The sequence below is a fragment of the Staurois parvus genome, unplaced genomic scaffold (assembly GCF_062004578.1).
Source record: "Staurois parvus isolate SC_StPar_1 unplaced genomic scaffold, SC_StPar_1.0 ptg000086l, whole genome shotgun sequence".
Taxonomy (NCBI): domain Eukaryota; kingdom Metazoa; phylum Chordata; class Amphibia; order Anura; family Ranidae; genus Staurois; species Staurois parvus.
In genome coordinates, this window is record NW_028317882.1 from 11397442 (window position 1) to 11418524 (window position 21083).

General features: G+C 41.6%; 1 protein-coding gene across 1 annotated transcript in view; it reads left to right on the forward strand.

Annotated features, from left to right (window-relative positions):
* Window positions 1-15626, forward strand: part of IL12RB1 (interleukin 12 receptor subunit beta 1) — a 163516-nt gene extending 147890 nt beyond the window's left edge. Inside the window, exons 15-16 of the mRNA XM_089670055.1 lie at window positions 5737-5818; window positions 13448-15626. Of these exons, the coding sequence (XP_089526181.1) occupies window positions 5737-5818; window positions 13448-13801 (436 nt within the window). The 3' untranslated portion in view covers window positions 13802-15626. The remainder of the gene's footprint in view (window positions 1-5736; window positions 5819-13447) is intronic.
* Window positions 15627-21083: the final 5457 nt, after the last annotated feature.

Sequence of the window (21083 nt, forward strand, 5' to 3'; positions counted from 1 at the left end):
GCCTCTTTCCTTTTGAAGATGGTGTCTTCCTTTCCTTTTAAGCAGGGCTCTACTTTGTCTCTGTCCTACTTCTAATCATCCTAAACAGATTTTATCTTTAAGTTACAGCTCCCTTTCATCAGTCTGATTGACTAGATCAGTTAGTGCTGCATGGACTTTTCAGCATCGGGCATCATATTTTTTTAGATTTGTAAGGCTACCATCTGGTCTTCTGTTTACACATTTGTGTTTTTCCAGGTGGATGTTTGGGTGATGCAGTTTTGGTTGTAAGGTTCTTCTGGTCACACTGTAGGGTCCTTTGAGCCAATGTTATTAACCCATTGTTTTTTACTTGTGGGTCTGTTAGCCTTTTGTTGCTGTTGCCCACTCCTGAGTTGAATTACTTTTGGACATGTCAGTGTTTCAGAATACTATTCTGTGTCCCAGAACATACTCCAAGAAAATAATTTTACAGGTAAGACAAAAAATCCTATTTGTTAGCTATGTGAGTAAGGTGATTGTAGTTATATTAGTGCACTTGAATCAATATAGGTGAGTACTCTATGTGATTAATTTTTTAATTTCAACTTGTGTTTGGAGGTATTTTTGTTTAACAGGCCTTTTGGGGCCTACACCCTTAATACTACTGATTTCCTTAACAAACTGCACAATACACAGCATCCACAACTACAGTTGCAAGAAAAAGTATGTGAACCCCTTGGGATTACGTGGAGTTTTGCATGAATTGGGCATAAAATATGCTCTGAACGTCATCTAAGTCACAACAATAGAAGAACACAGTCTGCTGAACATAATACTACACAAACATTAGATGTTGCCATGGTTTAATTGCACATAACATGTAAACATTCACAGTGCAGGGAGGAAAAATTATGTGAACCTTTGGACTTAATAACTGGTTGACCCTCCTTTGGCAGCAATAACCTCAACCAAACGTTTCCTGTAGTTGCAGATCAGACCTGCATAATGATCTGGAGTCATTTTGGACCACTCCTCTTCAGAAAACTGTTTCAGTGTAGCAATATTCTTGGGATGTCTGGTGTGAATCGCTCTCTTAAGGTCATGCCACAGCATTTCAATCGGGCTGAGGTCAGGACTCTGACTGGGCCACTCCAGAAGCCGTATTCTGTGCTGTTGCTGCCATTGTTTTGTTGAATTACTTGTATGCTTTGGGTCATTGTCCTGTTGCATCACCCATCCTCTACGGAGCTTCAGTTGGCGGACAGATGGTCGTACGTTTTCCTGCAAAATGTCTTGATAAACTCTGGAATTCATTTTCCCATCAATGACAACAATCCATCCAGGCCCTGAGGCAGCAAAGCAGCCCTAAACCATGATGCTCCCTCCGCCATGTTTTACAGTGGGGATGAGGTTTTGATGTTGGTGTGCTGTGCCTTTTTTTCTCCACACATAGTGTTGTGTGTTTTTCCCAAACAACTCAATCTTGGTTTCATCTGTCCACAGTATATTTTGCCAGTAGTGCTGTGGAACATCCAGGTGCTCTTTTGCAAACTTCAAACGTGCTGCAACATTCTTTTTGGACAGCAATGGCTTCCTCCGTGGTGTCCTCCCATGTACTCCATTCTTGTTTAATGTTTTCCTTATTGTAGATGTGTCAACAAAAATGTTAGCATGTGCCAGAGATTTCTGTAGGTCTTTAGCTGACACTCTGGGATTCTTCTTTACCTCAGGCAGCATTCTGCGCTGTGCTCTTGCAGTCATTTTTACAGGACGACCACGCCAAGGGAGAGTAGCAACAGTGCTAAACTTTCTCCATTTGTAGACAGTCTGTCTTACCGTGGACACATGAACATCAAGGCTTTTGGAGATACTTTTGTAACCCTTTCCAGCTTCATGCAAGTCAACAATTCTTGATCGTAGGTCTTCTGAGAGCTCTTTTCTGCGAGGCATGGTTCACATCAGACAGTGCTTCTTGAAACCGGTAAACCCAAAACAGGTGTGTGTTTTTTAAGGGCAGGACAGCTGTCAGCAACACATCTAATATCATCACACTGATTGGAGTCAAGGTTGGCTCACTCCTGGCTCCAATAAGCTCTGGGAGAAGTCATTAAGCTAGGGCCTCACATACTTTTTCCTCCCTGCACTGTGAATGTTTACATGTTATGTGCAATTAAACCATGGCGACATCTACTGTTTGTGTAGTATTATGTTCAGCAGACTGTGGTTTTCTATTGTTGTGACTTAGATGACGTTCAGAGCACATTTTATGCCCAATTCATGCAAAACTCCACATAATCCCAAGGGGTTCACATACTTTTTCTTGCAACTGTAAATACAGTACAAGTGACTATGGATGTAGAATCTGTGTATAGCAGCATACCTCACAAATATAGGATTATGTAATGCATGTCACATTTCCCCATTACCTCCCTGAACTACAAATAAAGTGCTTATGATGTTACACAGCTCATTGAATTCATACTCAAACATAATGATTCACTTTTAGTTATGACATAAAATTCATCATTTGGTGTTTATTTTCAATAAAATTTGTTTGAATTAAAAAAAATCATTATATGGGTAGTGCTAGGGGAAGAAAGATGGCACCACATGGCATAAACCTATTTTCATCATATAGACATAAGCAGAAGAGAATCTCTGCAAACATATTACTTAAAGTGGAACTAAACACTCCTATCATTTTCAGGCAAAGAAGCTGCCATCTTAAAGTAGAGCTTTTGTCAGAAAATTAAGTCCTGCTAGATCACTTCATTCTGGCCCCTTTTGCAGGTATAGCTATGTAAAACATTAAAAATAAGCGCCTATACTGTTTAAAATTAAGTAATACGCCATCTTGCCCTGCTCTGCACATGCTCAGTTGGCTCTATTTTAGGCACTGCCGAATTTATAGAGGCTGATCTGCCGACAGCCTTAAAGCGTAATTAATTCCTCCTATCTTTTACAGCAAGGATGCTGCTTCTGTTTGACCCACAACTAACAAGGTGCTGCACATGTGATCAGTTATGACACCAGCCATTTGATGGTTTTGACAGTTTGGTTGGGGGGACACAAGCAAAAGTGACAGTTAGCAATCCCAGCATTCCAGGAATGTACCTGCTTTCTGAAACCATTAAATCGATGGGTTTGGTTGAGCATTATAATTTACTGCTCTTCAGGGGCTCTGGGCTTCAGCAACACGGCAGTCTCCAGCAAGAAGATACAGGAACAATGCTGGAGGCAATTTACAGCACACACTAATGTTGGTAGCTTAATTATTAGGCTGGGTTCACATATATGCGGTGAGGCATATCGCATGTGACTTGCACAGGAACCGCACCGCATTCCTGTGCAAATCACATGCGAATTGTGTGCGGTGCGACTGGAGCCATACATTTTGTATGGCTCTAATCGCACCGCATCCGCACAAAAAAGGTGCAGGACCCTTTTTTTGGGCCGCACTAGATTCGGATCGCATGGGTATTCACACCTATGCAATACGATTCTGCACATCGCACTGCGTTTTGAGGACAGATTTCACATACAGATTTAACATACACACCTGCAGAGGTTCGCATGAACGGGGTGCGATTCTGATGCATTACGGAATTCACACAGAAAATGCTGCGAATTCCACACTGCATCAGTGTGAACCCAGGCTTAATCTGGAATGTATGTTCCCTGCTAAAGAACATTATTTTTTATCAAGTTGTTATTGGTAAATCTGTTTGATTTGCCATGATGTTGCCTATGTGATCAGTTATGACACCAGGCATTTGATGGTTTGACAGTTTGGTTGAGAGCACAAGCAAATGTAACAGTTTTTAAAAACCGGTAAATTGCTGGGTTTAGTTTCGCTTTATTACATTCTACTCTTTGCTAAGACTAAAAATGGACTATACAGGCACGTTTTTGATATTCCTGGCTAGCACAATGTCCATCAAGGATGCCAAACTTTATTCTCTAGCATATAGGAAACCATCTGGCCAATGCAAATATCTCCACAGTTCCAGCTTTCACCACCAACATACCAAACAATCCATTATATGTAAAAAGGCCACTAGAAAAAGCTACATATGCTCTAACTCAGAAGAACAAAATAAACATATCTGAGTACTTGCAGAATTATTACTAAAAAATCAATGCAATAAAACCATCAGTGCAAGCACAAACATTGCACTAGAACCCAAAGGGAAATCAACAGTTAAAAGAGAGAAAATGTAATAACTCTAGTTATCTACACATAATCCAGGACTAGAAGGTATATGAAATAAAATCAAACTGTTAGCAAGCCAACATAATAGAGAATGAAACTCTGAATAATCTTTTCCAACAATTTCTTAAAGTGGTAGTAAAGGGTGAAGGTTTTTCACTTTTATGCATTCTATGCATGACGGTAAAAAAACTTTAGTGTGCAGCTCCCCCTTCAGCCTCGATCCAGCTATGCGCACGAGAGCAATAGCTCCTCCGCATTAGCTCAAACACAGCAGCAGAAGCCATTGTCAATCACAGCCAGTGAAGAGGAAGTGGTGGGTGGGGCCAAGCTACACTCTGTGTGTCTTATAGAGGCGGCTCTAGAGTGAGCACACAGTCAGCAGGAGGGAGCAGCCAGGAGTACTGGTGGGGGACCAGAGAAGAGGAGGATTGGGGCTGTTGTGTGCAAAACTATTGCACAGAGCAGGTATGACATGTTTGTTATTTTAAAAACAATACATCTGAACCTTTAGTATGACTTTAATTCTGGTCTTCAGACATCGACTCAACCTTAGACATAAACTAATCAGCAGGAAACTTCAGGACATAAGGAACATGATTTGTGACATCTACTGGACATACAGTACATCAAGAAAGTATTCACAGCGCTTCATTTTTGCCACATTTTGTTATGTTACAGCCTTATTCCAAAATGGGTTAAATTCTGTTGGATCTCATTCCCATCCAGGAAAGGAAAACATTTAAACTTAAAAGTGATAATTACATTTGACACAACAGATTAAGGACTGCATCTTAGCTGTCTAACCATGACCAGATTTTATGGCCATTTTTACCTCTATGATTTTTCTCTCTGCCATACCACAGCCCACGTTTCTACTTATTTTTTCTCCTGTCTAATACCCTGTGTCCACTCTACTTAATTTTCATTGTTATCCTAATTGCAGTTTTGTCTTAGCGTTTTGCTAAACTTCTACCTATATCAGGACTGCATAGACCCAAAAGTAAAGAATAACCACTCCCTCCTTATCCCTGAAAGGTTGTCCTAAAAATTGAACTATCACAAAATTGTGTAAATTAAGAAAATGTCACATACAGTACCTAAATGTTTTAGCTATGAAATTCAGTAATTTCTTCATAAAAATGCAGTCATCTATAATGCATAAGTGTTAATGTTAATATTATACCTTTTACATAGCATACATTATAGGTTTGCAGAAGATGAAAATATTTCCAGTAGCATGTATGCTTGCAATCTAACAATGGCCATTCAATGGCCATTTGTGTCCACAGTTCTTGAAAGAAAGCTATCCCCCCTCGATAACTTTTGTAATTGAAAGAGGCCAAAACACAGAATACATATTGCTTGCTCTGCTAAACAAAGCAATCATAAACCAAAATCAGATTGTGTAGATAAAAATCAATGCAATAACATATTTGTCTTTCATCTGAAATGCACTTTTTATCTGAAACGTTAAAGTGTATTGACACCTGCCACAATGCTGCAATAATTTCTAGTCAGTTTTTCTTAATTAGTGTTAACCAGTTATACTTAAAATATTTCAGACTGCGAAAGTATTTGTTTCCTGTTCTACCTGATCCTTCTAAGAGCAATGTTTTAACACTTATTCCAAACAATAGCAGCTACGTAAGTATTAAATGCAATGCTGGCGCATTTTTTTTTTTTAATGACAATGTTAACACAACATTCATTTTATTGTAGGCATTGCATAATTAAATGTTTAGGTCAAAATTTATATAAGCAGTTTACCTATACACAATCAATGATATTGGATCTGTAGAATAAAAATAAAATCCTTGAGAAAACATCAATTATGTCAGCTTCATGAAGTAATTTTTAAAACATGAAATTGGATTCTTAGCAGACAAGCATCCACTGTATTATCAACAATTAGGACTGCAGATTAACAAGAAAAAACTCCCAATAAATATACGGTAAGTTGTAAAACCATGCAGTAAGCTAGTAACAAAAACCAGGGTAAGGGATAATGGACAATTCAGATTTTAGTCCTCATGCATACTGGACGTTCTTACAGATGCTGTTTTTGTCTTCTGATGACCTTTTTTTCTACAGCTAGTAAACCCCCCAGCATGTTATACTATGTGTCCATGCACACATAGACTGTAATCAATGTTTATTGGCTGGGAAGTTTTTTGGCTGGAAAAAAAAAACAGAATTAGTTGGTTTCTAGAGAAGTTTTTTAGCTGTAAAAACGCTCTAACGCTAACCGGCATTTTTTAACGTTTTTTGATCAAAAAAATAAAAAAGTTTTTTGTTCAAAATAACACAAACGTGGAAAAACGCTGCTAAAAACAACAAAACGCAGCTAAACGCTAATGCAAAAACGCTAAAAACAGCTAACGTTACCAGTGTTATCAAAACGTCAAGTGTGCATGAGGGCTCAGTGTTGATGGTTTAGGATAGTAATTGGTTGGTAGAGCCAATGTCAAAGCAGGTGGCTCAAGATAATAAATAGTATATGTCAAGTGAGGAACCTAGACGATAGGTAGGGTTAGTTGGAACAAGACAAGATCAAACTGAACAGTCATCAGAATTCAAAGATTCTTGCCAGATAAGCATGTAATGTATTATCCTTTCTCACATACATTAATAATTTAAAGAAGAAACCTAGGCTAGTATAGCACTACCCATTTAGGAGTTGCAAAGATTTTGGGTCCTCCTATAGCCCTGCACAGCCAGGCAACATGCATCTTCACACAGGCTTGCATCCAGAAGTCAGATATCAGTCCTTGAGCTTTGTTTTTGGTTATTTATATTAGGGGGATTTGAACTGAGATAGGGTTAGGGGTGTACAGGATGCCCAAGGGAACTCATGAGTTGAGGACAACTGCCTGGAACTATTTCCAAACATAGCACAGTCTCTGTTGGAGAGCTAGCCAGCGTCTCTTAATGTACCACCCTAGAAGAACTCCTCTTCCTTCACCCAGCAATCTGGAGGTATCTCTGTGCAGGGGATTTGGTGCCTGTTTCTTTAAGAAATGGACAGTCCCAGGTAGGTGGCAAATCTTGTCTTCCACCAGACTGCTCCTTCCCCTATCTGCCCAAGGGGTGCAGGGGTACTTACTCAGATCCTCTCCTGTACTGATGATGGGTTGGTGGCTGCTACTAGGCCTTATAGCTGGACCACTCCTTCCCTGCTGTACAGGTGGTCCTCACTCTGGGGGCCAGTGAAGCCCTGCGCTTCCTACTTTCCAGCTTCACTGCCTGTAGGTGACCCCCTCCCCTCTCAATCTGGGCCCCTCCCAGGCTCCTGCCTTCAGCCTCACATCTTCCTCTCTGTATTCCACCCGAACTAACTACAGCTGAGCAGGCTCAGAAACTCTTAAAGGCTGTCCAAGCCCCTTTCCAAGCCTCCTGTTGGGGATTGGCCAGGATCCTTCAAGAGTTCAGGCCAATCACTCCTCAGATCCACCCACTGCTTCTAGACCTTTTTCCAAAGATCTAGAGCAAGGGGAAATTCCAGAGGGCTGGTCTGCAGAGAATCTCAGCTCTGATTCATTTTTGACCATCTGACTATCACATCCAGGCTGCTACTCAGCCCTCCTCTCTAACAATTAAGACTCTAGCTTCCCGTAGCTAACTAAGGAGAGAGAGAGAGAGAGAGAGAGAGAGAGAGAGAGAAGACACAGAAGACACAAGGCTGGTGGACAGTGTGGGTGGGGCAGACACAGGAGAAGAGCTTTCTCCCTCCACTCCCATCTGTGGTGGGCAGGGAGCTGTCAGCACTGGGGACTGAATATGCTTACAGATCTCCACATTGCACTGGGGGATGAGGGGGGGCCGGCCATGGGGGAAGCATACAGGAGCCCAGGGCATGCAGCCTGCAGGAGATGGATAGGAGAGGCAGCCGGGCGGAACATAGAGGAACCAAAAAATACACGGTCTTCTATGTGCCGCCTGGCCGTCTCTCCTATCCAGGCATCCCCGGCCCACCAGGCAATTGTGTGTGCCCTATGGCCAGTCCAGGCTTGGGTATGAAGGTGCAGGAATTGGGCTGATTTGAGGTGTAAAGGTGCAGGAAGTGGGTTGATCTGAGGGTTGAAGGTGCAGGAATTGGGGCTGATGTAAGGTATAAAGGTACAGGAACTGGGGTGATCTGAGGGTTGAAGGTGCAGGAATTGGGGCTGATTTAAGGTATGAAGGTGCAGGAATTTGGGTGATCTGAGGTGAGAAGGTGCAGAAACTGGGGTGATCGGAGGTGTGTAGGTTTAGGAATTGGGGCTTATCTGGGGTATGAAGGTTCATTAATTGGTGTGATCTGAAAGTGCAGAAATCGGGGTGATCTTCAGTATAAAGATGCAGGAATTGAGGTGATCTGAGATGTGAAGATGTAGGAATTGGCCTGATATGAGTTGTGGAGGTACAGGAATTGGGGAGAGCTGAGGCATGAAGGTGCAGGAATTGGGGTGATCTCAAGTTTGAATGTTCAGGAATTGGGCTGGTCTGAAGTGAGAAGATGCAGAAATGTGGGGTGATCTGAGGTGTGAAGGTCAGGAATTCAGGCTGATCAGAGGTGTTAAGGTGCAGGAATTGGGGTGATCTGAGGTGTGAAGGTGCAGGAATTGGCCTGATCTGAGGTATGATGGTGCAGGAATTGGCCTGATCTGAGGCATGAAGGTGCAGGAATTGGAGTGATCTGAGGTGTGAAAGTGCAGGAATTGGCCTAATCTGAGGTATGAAGGTGCAGTAATGTGCCTGATCTGAGGTATGAAGGTACAGAAATTGGGCTGATCTGAGGTATGAACGTACAGGAATTTGGCTGATCTGAGGTGTGGAGGTGTAGGAATTGGGGTGATCTGAGGTGTGCAGGTACAGAAATTAGGGTGACCTGAGATGTGAAGGTGCAGGAATTGGGGCTGATCTAAGGTATGATAGTGCAGGAATTGGGCTGATCTTTGGTGTAAAGATCCAGGAATTGAGGTTGATCTGAGGTATGAAGGTGCAGCAATTGGGGTGATCTGAGATGTGAAGGTGCAGGAATTGGGGCTTATCTAAGGTATGAAGGTGCAGGAATTGTGGTGATCTGATGGGTGAAGGTGCAAGAATTGGGGTGATCTGATGGGTGAAGGTGCAGGAATTTGGGTGACCTGAGATGTGAAGGTGCAGGAATCGGGGTGACCTAAGGTTTGAAACTGCAGAAATTGGGGTGATCTGAGATGTGAGGATGCAGGAACTGGGCTGATCTGAGGTAAGAAGGTGCAGGAACTGGGATGATCTGAGGTGTGAAGATGCAGAAATCTGGGTGATCTGCAGTGTGAAGATGCTGGAATTGGGGATGAACTGGGGTATGGGGGTTCAGGAATTGGGGTGATCTGAGATGTGAAGGTCCAGGAATTGGGGTGATCTGAGTTGTAAAAGTGCAGGAATTGGGATTGAATTGAAATTGGATGGTTCGAGAATTGGGGTGATCTGAGGTGTGAAGGTGCAGGAATTGGGGTGGTGTGAAGGTGCAGAATTTGGGAATGATCTGAGGTGTGATAGTGCAGGAATTGGAGTGATTTGAGATGTGAAGATGCATGAATTGGAGTGATCTGTGGTATGAAGGTACAGCAATTGGAGTGATCTGATGTATGAATGTGCAGGATTAGGGGTGATCTGTGGTGTGAAGATACAGGAATTTGGGTGATCTGAGTTGTGGAAGTGCAGGAATGGGGATTGATCTGAGATCTGATGGTGCAGGAATTGGGGTAATCTGAGGTGCAGTATTTGGGGTGGTGTGAAGGTGCAGGATTTGGGGATGATTTGAGGTGTGATGGTGCAGGAATTGGGGTGATATGAGGTGTGAAGATGCAGGAATTGGGGTGATCTGAAGTATGAAGGTGCAGGAACTCGAGTGACCTTAGGTGTAAAGGTGCAGGATTAGGGGTGATCTCAGGTGTGAAGGTGCAGGAATTTGGGTGATTTGAGGTGTGAACATGCAGGAACTGGGGTGATCTGAGGTATGAAGTTCCTGGAATTAGGGTGATCTGAGATAGAAGGGTGCAGACATTGGGGCTGATCTGAGGTGTAAAGGTGTAGGAATTGGGTGATCTGAGGCATGCAAGTACAGGAATTGGAGTTGATCTGAAATCTGATGGTGTAGGAATTGGGGTGATCTAAGGGGTGAAGGTGCAATAATTAGGGTGATCTGAGGTGTGAAGGTGCAGCAATTGGGGTGATCTGAGGGGTGAAGGTACAGCATTTGGAGCTGATCCGAGGAGTGAAAGTGCAGGATTTGGGGATGATCTGAGGTGTTTAGGTGGAAAGCTCAATATTTCTTTCTTTCTTTCTCTTTTCTATTATCCAAGTTATTTACAGCATTTACTATTCAAGGATTCCTTTTCATGATTGAAAATGTGAAGTTGACATTTTTTTTGTGTAGCTTGCACACTCAATTTCTTTGTAAAAAAAATTTGGCACACTGTGCTCAAAAGGTTGCCTACCCCTGCCTTAGATGCAACCACTTCCACAACAGCCAACAATAACTCTTGATTTCTTATTCTTCTAAGTTTATCTTATCATATAAGTACCACAGGTTTTCATACAACCCCCCCTTCCCTAGCTATTACTTAGATTTGGAGAAAAGCCTTGAATTGGCATCAACAGTGTGCTTTGCTTTCTCTTTTAAAAACAACCAATACATTTTTGTACTTTCATTTAAAGATTTAAGACAATACCAAGTATTTTCACTAGTACTCATGAAAATGCTCCCAATACCTGAAACCGATACTTTGCTGTGTGATTTGCGTCCATACAAAATGAATGGGTGAAAATCATACTGCAAAGAATAGCATGCGATTTGAACAAGAATGCGGTGTGATTCCTGTCCAAATTGCATGCGGTTTTCCTACCACTCCTGTGTGAACCCAGGAAACCTCCCTGCACTTATCCCATGCTGTCACACAACGAACAGCCGCTTCACAGGTCTGGGGATTTGAAATCCCTGTGGCCTCCGTTCTCTTCTCTCCATGCTGCAGGCTAGACAGCTTTTGATTAGTCAGTACATTGATGCTGACCAATCAGAAGCCATGTAGCCTGTACTGTCATCCCTTCAGGGAGAGGAGAGAAAGCCACTGGGATTTCAAATGATTTATATATCACAGGGATCCACTTATATCAATCTGATGTAGGATTACATATACAATATAGTTTTTAAATATATATATCTATATATATATATACATACACACAGTATATATTGCTCAGCAGCTATCATCTATCATCATCTATACCTCATAGTGATGTCACCAATGATATTTGACACTAGCAGCTTAGACCTGGATTTAGATAATGATATACTGGAAGCTACTAACATTATTATATTTATTTTTGTTAACCTTTAATTTTGCTATAAATGAGATCAGTTTCAGCATGTGATATGCATTGTGTCAATGTGTCAATGTTAAAGGTTTATGAATTGTTTGTAAAGTATTATTTACATGTTTTTTTCATATTAATTCACATCATATTTATATGGATTTAATTATATTGATTTGATGATGTAGGCTATTATCCCATTACGATTTTTTCATTTTAATTTCCTTTGGGGTTTTTTCTTATCTTTTTGTCTCTTTTTTTCCATTTAAACAAAATATATTTCTTTGGCTTGAAATATGTTCTAGAATGTTTGGTTAGTGTTTATATTGCTTATTTTTCATTGATTTCATTATTTATTTGTTTTTATTATCACTTATTTGTACATAAACATTTATGGTTTAGGGACTGGAGAAGGGTTTGTTGTACTTCGAGTAAATGCATGGATTGAATGTTGAATATTTTAATGAATTAGTTATTTAAATAATTGAGCTGTAGTGAATGGTGTGTTATGATTAAGTGCCCATTGGCGTAAAACACGTCAGCACTCGCTTTTGTTGTGTGCTATACTTTTTAGATTTTTTTTTTAAATTTCATGGATCTTAGCGATATCAGTGTGCAGTCTCAGTGTAACAACCTGTCACTGGTTGTTAACAAAGCTGTCGGCTTCACAGTTGACAGCTTCCTAACAACCAGTGAAGCAGTACTGGGCTTAGCCCAATAGGGAAGCTGAGACACCATTTCTCCCTTAGGTTTGCTCTTGCATTGTAATTGACAGCAAGCAGTGGGCACACTCTATAGCCAATAGCAGACTGTCTGTTGGTTCAGGATTCATCCACTGCCTGCTCTCAATCACAAGGGGAGCAGATATGATGGGGAACTAGTATCTGTGAATCCCCATCAGGCTGCGCCAACCCAGTGCAAGACTCCCCGATGGTGTACTGTCTGACCGTTGCAGTGGCGGGGAAGAAGCACAGTTGCACTGACTTTTTGTATGGACTCTGATTTCAATGTGCCTCCCATGTGTCTACAAGTACATAGTATATCTGTCTCATGCACTGATATGTGTCATATGGAGGCATGTTGGAAATCTTAGAAACTCTTTATGAATTCCCCTGAATATGTTTTGTCTCAGGATGTCCTGCTCATGCTCCATTAAGGCTTTATCCTTAAGAGAATAGAATTTGGGATGCGAAGGGGCAGAGGACAATACTGTGGGGTAGGGATGTGAAGTGGGGGGTGAAATTGATGTGAGGAGGGCAGAGTATACTACTGTTGGTGGGGGGATTTGTGATGTGAGGGGTGGGGCAGTGCTGTTGGGAGAGATGTGGGAGGGACAAAGCTGTAGGGAGGGAGATGTAAAGGGGGGGGGGCAATGTTGTGGAGGGATGTGAAGGGGGCACAGTTCTTCTGGGGGGTGATGTAAAGGGACAGAGGACAGTACTGTGGGGGAGGGATGTGAAGGTGGCAGAGGATAGTAGTGTGGGGTGGGGGTGATGATCTGAAGGGGGGGTTGAGCACTGCTGAAAATAATGGGAGTGTGCGATGTGAAGGGGGTTCAGTTCACTACTGTAAAGGGTTGGGTGTGATGTGCAGGGGGCCTGAGAACACTACTGTGAAGGTGTCACTGATGTGAAGTGGGGGACTGTGACGTGTAGGGGGGTACTGAGGACAATGAAGTATAGGGATTGTGATATACAGTAGGACATGGCTGAAAAAAAATGCTGTTCGTAACTCTGTTGGAATAACATTTTACTGGTCCATGAATTTTAATTCAATACCCCTGATCTAGGAGATACATTCAATCCAGCTACAAAATAGTGTATAATCCCCTACAGAGGGGCTCTTCCAAGTGATCATTACATAATGTAAACAATGTTATTAAGGTTTACAATTCTGTAAGTAGCATGAATCTAATACCATTTTACTAATATATTTTAGATTTTATGCCCAAAATATCTAATTGACACAAGCTCTGAAAACCAACAAACAGACTTCTTAAAGATAGAAACTAATGTGACCATAAATGACACCAGGATGATTTTCAAGGAGCTTGAGATCAAGCAAGTGGCTGTAACCAGTGAAATTTTTGGCAATGATGTCCTTTTAGTTTCTGAAGCTGAGACAGATCTTCAGTCTGCATACAAGAAGCAAGAGGTTGCTATGACACTAGGTACTGAAAAGGAAGAACTGATTCAGATCAGAAAACTGAAAAAAGATGACTTGACAACGGAAGCTGATCTAAAAGAAAATGTTGCTTTTTTAAGTGTTTGTGAAGATGCAATATCTGCATAAGATCATGATGGATATACAGTACACACTATAACGCCAAAAGTATTGGGACACGTGCCTTTACATGCACATGAACTTTAATGGCATCCCAGTCTTAGTCTGTAGTGTTCAATATTGAGTTGGTCCACCAGCAGCTATAACAGCTTCATCTCTTCTGGGATGGATGCCCAAAAGGTTTAGGAGTGTGTCTATGAGCATGTTTTACCATTCTTCCAGAAGCGCAGTTGTGAGGTCAGGCACTGATGTCGGCTGGGAAGGCCTGGCTTTCAGTCTACACCCTAATTCATCCCAAAGCTGTTCTGTCAGGTTGAGGGCAGACTCTGTGCAGGCCAGTCATGTTCCTCCACCCCAAACTCGCTCATTCATGTCTTTATGGACCTTGCTTTGTGCACTGGTGCGCAGTCATGTAGGAACAGGAAGGGGCCATCCCCAAATTGTTCCCACATAGCTGGGAACATGAAATTGTCCAAAATGTCCTGGTATGCTGACACCTCTAAGAGTTCCCTTCACTGGAACTAATGGGACAATCTAAAACCCTGAAAAAAACCCAAACCATAGCCCCCCCACTACCAGATTTTACAGTTGGCACAATGCAGTCAGGCAAGTACCATTTTCCTGGCAACCGCCAAACCCAGACACATTAATCAGATTGCCAGATAGAGAAACTTGATTTGTCACTCCAGAGAACACCTCTCCACTGCTCTAGAGTCCAATGGTGGCATGCATTACACCACTGCCTCCGACGCTTTGCATTGCACTTGGTGATGTAAGGCTTTGATGCAGCTACTCGGCCACGGAAACCCATTACATGTTGTTGTGCTAATCTGAAGACCACATAAAATTTGGAGGTATTTAGCTATTGACTCTGCAGACAATTGGTGACTTCTGCACACTGTGCACTTTAGCATGCGCTGACCCCGCTCTGTCATTTTACATGGCCTACCACTTCGTGGCTGAGTTGCTGTTGTTCCCAGTTGCTTCCACTTTGTTATAATACCACTAACAGTTGACCATGGAATATTTAGTTGCAAGGACATTTCATGGATGGACTTATTGCACGGTTGGCAACCTATCACGGTACCATGCTTGAATTCACTGAGCTCCTAAGAATGAACCATTCTTTCACAAATGTTTGTAGAAGCAGTCTGCATGCCTAGGTGCTTGATTTTATATTTATACCTGTGACCATGGAGGTGATTGGAATGCTTGAATCCAATGATTTGGAGGGGTGTCCCAATACTTTTGGCAATATAGTGTATATACTGTATAACACACTGTATAAATAGCAAAACTATCTGTCCTTCCCTCCTGCCAAGGTACTACGCTACATGTAGCCATGGACTGCGACATCTCCATTTAGCCCCTACATCCAATTACTGTCCAAATCTTGCTGCCTTCACCTTGATAACATTCACAAAATGTGCTCTTTCTTAACCAGTGACAACACCAATCTACTAATATACTCCCTTGTTATCCCATCCTAACCTTTGCAACTCCTTCCTCAATGGCCTACACAGACCCTTTCTTCTTCAGTCTACTATGAATGCTGCTGCCAGACTCATCCATCCATATTACAAACTGCTCAGTGTCTTCCATCCTTCTCTAATAATATTAACCCTTCCACTGACTTTGCTTACCCAAAAAATAAAATTCAAAATACTGCAAAAACTCTGCTCCCAGCTACATCACCAACTTTATCTCAAAATATCACCTAAACTGTCCACTTCACCGCTCCCAAGAGCTCCTGCTCTCTAGTTCTCTCATCACCTCCTCCCGTGCCCAATTTGTATAGCTACAGTCATGGCCGAAATTGTTGGCACCCTTGATATTTTTCCTGAAAATCAAGTATTTCACACAAAAAAGGTATTGCATTAACACATGTTTTGCTATACACATGTTTATTCCCTTTGTATGTATTGGAACAAATATAAAACAGAGGCAGAAAAGCAAATATGACATAATGTCACACAAAACCCCAAAAATGGGCTGGACAAAAGTATTGGCACCCTTAACTTAATATTTGGTTGCACACCCTTTGGAAAACATAACTGAAATCAGTCGCTTCCTATAACCATCAATAAGCTTCTGACACCTCTCACCCGGAATTTTGGACCACTCTTCCTTTGCAAACAGCTCCAGGTCTCTCTTATTGGAAGGACACCTTTTCCCAACAGCAATTTTAAGATCTCTCCACAGGTGTTCAATGGGATTTAGATCTGGGCTCATTGCTGGCCACTTCAGAACTCTCCAGCGCTTCTTTGCCATCCATTTCTGAGTGCTTTTTGACGTATGTTTGGGGTCATTGTCCTGCTGGAAGACCCAGGATCTTGGACGCAAACCCAGCTTTCTGACACTGGGCCCTACAGTGCGACCCAAAATCCTTTGGTAATCCTCAGATTTCATGATGCCTTGCACACAGTCAAGGCACCCAGTGCCAGAGGCAGCAAAACAACCCCAAAACATCATTGAACCTCCACCATATTTTACCGTAGGTACTGTGTTTTGTTCTTTGTAGGCCTCATTCCGTTTTCGGTAAACAGTAGAATGATGTGCTTTACCGAAAAGCTCTATCTTGGTCTCATCTGTCCACAAGACGTTTTCCCAGAAGGCTTTTGGCTTACTCAAGTACATTTTGGCAAACTGTAGTCTTGCTTTTTTATGTCTCTGTGTCAGCAGTGGGGTCCTCCTGGGTCTCCTGCCATAGCGTTTCATTTCATTTAAATGTCGACGGATAGTTCGCGCTGACACTGATGCTCCCTGAGCCTGCAGGACAGCTTGAATGTCTTTGGAACATGTTTGGGGCTGCTTATCCACCATCCGGACTATTCTGCGTTGCAATCTTTCATCAATTTTCCTCATCCGTCCACGACCAGGGAGATTAGCTACAGTGCCATGGGTTGCAAACTTCTTGATAATGTTGCGCACTGTGGACAAAGGCAAATCTAGTTCTCTGGAGATGGACTTGTAACCTTGAGATTGTTGATATTTTGCCACAATTTTGGTTCTCAGGTCCTCAGACAGTTCTCGTCTCCTCTTTCTGTTGTCCATGCTTAGTGTGGCACAGACAGACACACAATGCAAAGGTTAAGTGAACGTCTCTCCTTTTTATCTGCTTTCAGGTGTGATTTCTATATTGCCCACACCTGTTACTTGCCCCAGGTGAGTTTACAGGAGCATCACATGCTTGTAACATTCTTATTTATCCGCAGTTGTGAAAGGGTGCCAATACTTTTGTCCAGCCCATTTTTGGAGGTTTGTGTGACATTATGTCGAATTTGCTTTCTTTCCTCCCTTTTTTTGTTTTGTCCCAATACACACAAAGGGAATAAACATGTGTATAGCAAAACATGTGTTAATGCAATACGTTTCGTGAGAAATACATGATTTCCTGGAGAAATATCAAGGGTGCCAACAATTTCGGCCATGACTGTATCTCTTACTCCAGGGGTGGGCAACTGTGGCCCTCCAGCTGTTGTAGAAAAATCCCATGAGGCATTGCAAAACTGACAGTTACGAGCATAACTCCCAAAGGCAGAGGCATGATGGGACTTGTAGTTCACCAACAGCTGGAGGGCCACAGTTGCCCACCCCTGTCTTACTCTATCAGTCTTTAGTCGATCCCTGAAAATTTTACTTTTAGCATTGATTCATCCCCACACAGTTACTACCTTTAGTATCATCCTGTACCTTGCTTTTAGACCACAAACTCTGTAACTGTACTATATTTATATTGTAAATCGCTGAGCAAACTGTTGGTGCTATATAAATCTTGTATAATAAAAAAAAAATAATATCTGTCAACCAAGATGCCAGTTTTTATACTGAAATTGTTGGTTGTGTATATTGCTTTAGTATTTTTCAAAAATGATACAATTTGGCTTGATGTGTTTATACAAAAAAGCTGGAGGGGTTTCTGTTGACCGATCACACAAACCAATATATTGCAAAGTGTGATTTAGAAATAAGGAGATTAAAATAAGGTATGTATGTTTTCATACAGTTTACCATTAGGAAAAATGATAAATGGAAGGAGTATATGCAGATTTTGATTTCAGTTTTGTCTTCACTGATTGATTAGTAAAGAAACAAGTTCAGTTCACAGCAATGTCCGGAGTATTTCCAGTACACAAAGTGAGGGTACCTCTCCCTAGTTATAACATCCTTATCGAAGAGAACATAATTTTGGCACATAGACTTGATTAGATTCATGTGTCTTTTTATAGTTTATTAGAAACTCCCCCCAAAAAGCACTTTGTGGCATTTGATCCTTTCATCTATAAATAAAATCTGTAAAAGGTATAAATTACTTCTAATGGTTTAAATAATTTGAATAAAACATTTAAAACTAATATGTATAAAATATATGTAAATGTATATGTGAAATTATGAAACAACAAAATTTGAATAAAACATTTAAAACTAATATGTGAAAAATATATGTAATATGTATATGTGAAATTATGAAACAACAAAATTTGAATAAAACATTTAAAACTAATACGTGTAAAATATATGTAATAAGTATATGTGAAATTATGTAACAAATCTAAACATATAAAACCAATTCACATTATCTCATGCTGTATCACGTAGCTGGTGTAGAGTGAAACATTGTGGGGGCTCTCTTACACCTCCTTCTCAACACTCCTGATGGTGCAGCTAGAGAGCGTGAAAGCACGGAGTGGTATGAGGGCCGGAGTAGCTGGCTAGCGATGTTCGCTTCTAGGTGGGTAGAGCTGGAAGTCACAGTGCTCAGGACAGGATGCTGAAGCAGCTGGGCCCTAGAAGACAGAAACAGAGCCAGGAGGCAGGCAGCAATCAGCGAGAAGGGACCAATTTGGCAGACAGAGCAAGTCCAGGAGACAGGCCAGGGTCAGTAGCAGTACAGGATCCACTGGCAAAGACAAGTTAAAAAAGCCGAGGTCAGAATAATAAGGTGAACAAAGTAGACAGGAGCAGAGGCGAAGCGCAGGGGAAAGCCAGGTCATACAAGGGTATGCAAGTGCAGCAGATCAGGTCTCAGGAACGCAGGAACAAGTTGGAAACCATTCAGCAACTTCCCATAGTGGGAGACCACCAATGGGGAGGTAGAGACCCAGGATATCCAAGGCTCGTTCGCGTCGCTGGATCTCGATGGGGCTCAGGTAGGTATTGAGGGGGGCTGAATGCATGATGGAAAAAAAAACCTTGAGCCTTTATAACCATTTTAAAATAACATTCATCGATACAAACCTAGAGCCAGTGTGCATAATTGAATAAATACAGAATATAAAGGCCAAATATGAAGTAAATAGTTCTCTCATATAGAACAGCACTATCATCATTCTAAAACCATATAGTAGAATCCAAAATAATATATTTATAGAATACTTATACTTATTAATAAACCTCATTTGGCCTTGTTCCTCCTGTGGATCACAGAAATGCATCTGGTTCTGCATTTCTGTGAACCATATTCAACAGAGCGTTAAAATGCTATATTGACACAAACATTTTATTCACATAACTAATGAACATCAAAGCATCCAGGACATTCAAAGAGGACCACAGTACAAAGTAGCAAGCACTCCTGCCTGTGTCTCACACATAGTTACCCATGCTGTGAGGAAAGACACTGCTCGAAGCACCACTGAATGCCACCAATCAACACAAATAAAGCCTGGCTTAAGCCTAAGGCGTTGCATCAGTCTGAAGACTTCTACCAGAGGGTCCCTTATACCAATCCTTTGAAATGAAAAATGTTATATAAGGTCAAACAGTTATACATCAGATAGCGTTGATTCATATATTCATGACCTAAGGACATGTTACAGTGAAAAGAATTCATAATTTATATTCCTATCAATGTTTACATAATCTCAATAGGCTTGTAGTCTGACTCACAAAATAATGTATATTTTCACATAGACTCAGTAAAGGCTGGTCATGCTTTCCAAACCTCAATCAAATTAAATTATAAAGGCCAATTACTTCTTCACATTCATGTATAATCCCTATTGAAATAATACCCCATACGAATGATCAATTTTAGGGCTGAAACGAATAATTAATTTCATATTCAATTAGTGCGAGACCCGGTGAGAACCCACTCCCTATGCTGTGCAGCGCACTCTGAGCACAAACACAGATATGAATATACAGTATGCAACCCTAAGGAAGAAAAGCCCAGTCCAGTGGTGTACTGTCGGCAGGAAGGGGTTAAATGATATCACTCAGGTAAAACATAAAAACAAGTGATTTTTAAAGGGTTATTACAATCAGATGAAACTGAGTTCAACACCCCCGTCTTAGAAAATGGCGGGGAAGAGAAGGGAACGGAAGGGTTTTTTTCTGCATCATTTTTACATCCTGTCACTACAGAGATGATAGGCTGTACAGTATTTTTCACAGTTTATATTTTTTGATTGCTGGCTGTTTACCATGATCATGGAAAGTGAAAGTAAAAGAAAATCACAAATTTTGGGTTGTCTCCAGAAATGTAATAGAGGGGAACTTTTCCAATGGGGACACTAGTTCTGGTGACCTGGTGGTCCCCAAGGAATTCCCTTAATTTGCGGAGATTTTATCACTTCCGGTTTTGGCTATGCGACAGGAAGTGAAGGTAAATCTCCCCAATGGGACACAGATGACAAAAAATAAATTAGGGGTTATAATCCTCCCTTTCTCTATCCAAAATAAAACCAAAATTGCCTATAGTTCTACTTTAAAGGTCTTAGCGGCTGTGTTGATATCTACTTTAACCCATTGCCACCGACTGTATACATATATGCGGCCACACTAAAGTGGGTCTTCTTCTGTGAGGCTGCATATATGCAGGAGTGCGCTCCACCCCAGTTCCTGTTTTCATGGATAGTTGAGCCACTTAGCCTTGTTTTCACATTGGAGGTATGGCTTTTTGTCCACAATTCTTCCATGAAGACCAATTCCGGCCAGACTTCTCTGGACAGTAGATGGGTGCATCTGGGTCGCACTGGTTTTCCCCAGTTCTGTGCTGATGGCACCACTGAACATCTTCACATGTGCCTAAAACTTGCACAGTACTAGAGGTGGATCGAAATTTAGCTGGTTCAGCCAATGGGCTGCAGTTGCTGATTGAGTGAAAGTATACCAATAGCCCATTCGGGAGGATCATTAGAGTGGCTACTGGCCATAGATGGATCGAAATTTAGCTGGTTCGGCAGGCCAAATTTCGATCCATCTATGGCCAGTAGCCACTCTAATGATCCTCCCGAATGGGCTATTGGTATACTTTCACTCAATCAGCAACTGCAGCCCATTGGCTGCA